General features: G+C 34.1%; 1 protein-coding gene across 1 annotated transcript in view; it reads left to right on the plus strand.

Moving 5' to 3' along the window:
- The window catches only part of LOC137624738 (alpha-2-macroglobulin-like protein 1), a 90,001-nt gene that overhangs the window by 28,183 nt on the left and 59,318 nt on the right, over positions 1-2,500 (plus strand). Inside the window, exons 4-5 of the mRNA XM_068355690.1 lie at positions 1,488-1,700; positions 2,056-2,207. Coding sequence (XP_068211791.1) covers positions 1,488-1,700; positions 2,056-2,207 — 365 coding nt within the window. The remainder of the gene's footprint in view (positions 1-1,487; positions 1,701-2,055; positions 2,208-2,500) is intronic.

Raw genomic sequence — 2,500 nt, forward strand, 5'->3', positions numbered from 1 at the left:
TAAACATTTATTAAATTAACAATGACCATTCGCTGAGGAAATGCCTTCTGTGACTCTACAGTTAATCACCAATATTTATAATCAGATAAAGAGTCCTACAGTAATTGAATAAAATATACTAATAGGCAATCCCACAAGGGTTTCTAACGCGTATTCATAACTACTGTTCTGAAATCACTGTGTTCGTCCGGTGTTTGCGACTGCGGCTGATGCTGTGGCGCCTGGGTCAAGCACCTCCCTTGGTATGCACTGGCTGGCGATAGGGGTATTATGGCAAATATCTCACCCCCTCCTCCTTCTAGTATGACAAAGCTGGTGATTCATAGGTTGGGTAGTTAATGTTACATTAATGTTGCGTGTCGAAACCGTAGCCGAAGCTGGAGTAGAATTCGAACGGTCGAGTCTTAGAAGACACATTCAGGACTACTAATCACACCCAACATTTTTGTTGAATCTAGGTGCATTTGTGGGTTTATTATGTTTAAGGTCACTATTTTCCCTGTAAATGTTCTATTATTATTGGCACGGCTTTATGCATCTTCGCTAATATAATTGATAATACACTATGATATTAAATATACGCTTCGTCATTGCTCAAAGTATACATAGGTAATGTTGATAGACCTGTGTTAAACACAAACGTCAAAGTTTTTCGTTTCTTTAGTTTGAAGTAATTACTATAATTTGAAATAATTACTATTACCGTAATTTTTACTTATGAGTCTCATGAATATCATAGATTTGATATTGTTGCATCATATGTTAGCTTAATTTGTTTGATAGAACTTTTGATGTAGGAAATAAACAATTTTTTTTTGAGAAACGGATTGTAGTTGCCAATTCGCAAATTTCAAACGAAATCCTCTGAAACTTATTGCATCAGTTTTGACACTGACTGTACCAAAGAAAAAAACACAATCAATTTATCGAGATAGCCACAGGTGGAAATAATTAATTTCACTGGTGGTTAAAATTAGTCTGATATATCTTTCTCAGCTCTAGAAGATCCATCAGATCGATTACTTTTAATCTCATACTATACATTTCTATCATTGCTGAAGTGGATCTGGCCGTTCACTATCAATGAAAAATAACTTGACTGTTTAAAAATAATCCAATATAATCTGTGTTAATTAACATTGTGTCATATATTGAAACGAGGAAAACTATAATACTGACATAGAAGACATGAAAATAAAAATCATATGCAATATTTGAAATGTATGACAATGGAAAAGGATCTTATATACTTTTTTAATATTTTCCAGAAAATATGAGCATAAGAGAGAGGTTTTCAGAATTTTAAATAACCTCTGTGAATGTTTTTATTCATATATATATATATATATATATATATATATATATAACAAAGAAATTTATTGCTGTAAAAACCTTTCTTTATAAATGTTTTGAATACTGGCCCCTTGTATTCTTGCAAGCAAGGAAGACATTCCTTTGAAATCTAAACAAACTTCGTTTTATTGAAGGACAACTTGTAAACTTGATGGAAACTACTATGGTATAAATGAAGAGTGGGTGGCCAAGAGAGACCCCTGTAAGAATTGTACATGCATCAAAACAGGTAGTGAACCACCCCAGTCAGTCTGTGTAGAGACTGTCTGCCCAGCTCCCCCTTCACCAGTTTGTCGTCCTCTCAAGTATGCCCACGAATGCTGCCCTCATGACTGGGACTGCACCAAGTAAGAACAGTTTTTGGATTCAGTAAAGTTTGTGTTAAATATTTGCTAATCACTGGAGGTTTTTAAGACTACGGGTCTGAATCAAGAAAGTTATTCGTTGTAGATTAGGGGAGTGTTGAGTGTAACAAGCCATTATGGTTAGCTTAAATTATATTGACCAAAGTTTTATTTATGACTGGAACTTATACTGGAGTTTGTGTTTGTTTGAAGCAATGTGACATGAAATTTGTTTAACTTGTCTCCAGATACACAGACCTTTCTTACAATTTTAAAACTTGATTTTCCATTTGGACTAGATTACAGATTGATTGAAATTAACTCATGATTTTCAGTCAAAAGATAACTTCATTTCCAGTGATTACCTCATTACAACGGCGAGAAAGTACGTGAGAGGACAAAAGGTTCCAGTTTGTGTTTTTGGCAACTCCCAGGGGTCACCTGTAGACCTGACATTCCAGCTTTCAGATAAATCACAGACCTCTTCATCAGCCAAGGTGCAACAAACATGTAAGTGGCTTAAACACTGCAATGACTATTTTTTTTTTTTTTTTGAGATTTTTTGCATGTTTTTTTCACTTTTTTCTGTAAACACTCATTAGTATAGAGAGTTCTCCCTCTGGGAAATTTGCAAAGGCTTTTGAATAACTTTAGGATCTTTTCATATTTTAATAGATTGGTTTTGAGGATCCTTCAAATCGTTAATTAATTATTGCATGATATACAGAAATCTTCACATTATTCACAGTTTTCCTTATCCACGTTTCATAAACCATTTTCCTATAGGTGACTTGAGTGGAGTT

Source organism: Palaemon carinicauda, chromosome 31 (assembly GCF_036898095.1).
Source record: "Palaemon carinicauda isolate YSFRI2023 chromosome 31, ASM3689809v2, whole genome shotgun sequence".
In the NCBI taxonomy this organism is placed as follows: domain Eukaryota; kingdom Metazoa; phylum Arthropoda; class Malacostraca; order Decapoda; family Palaemonidae; genus Palaemon; species Palaemon carinicauda.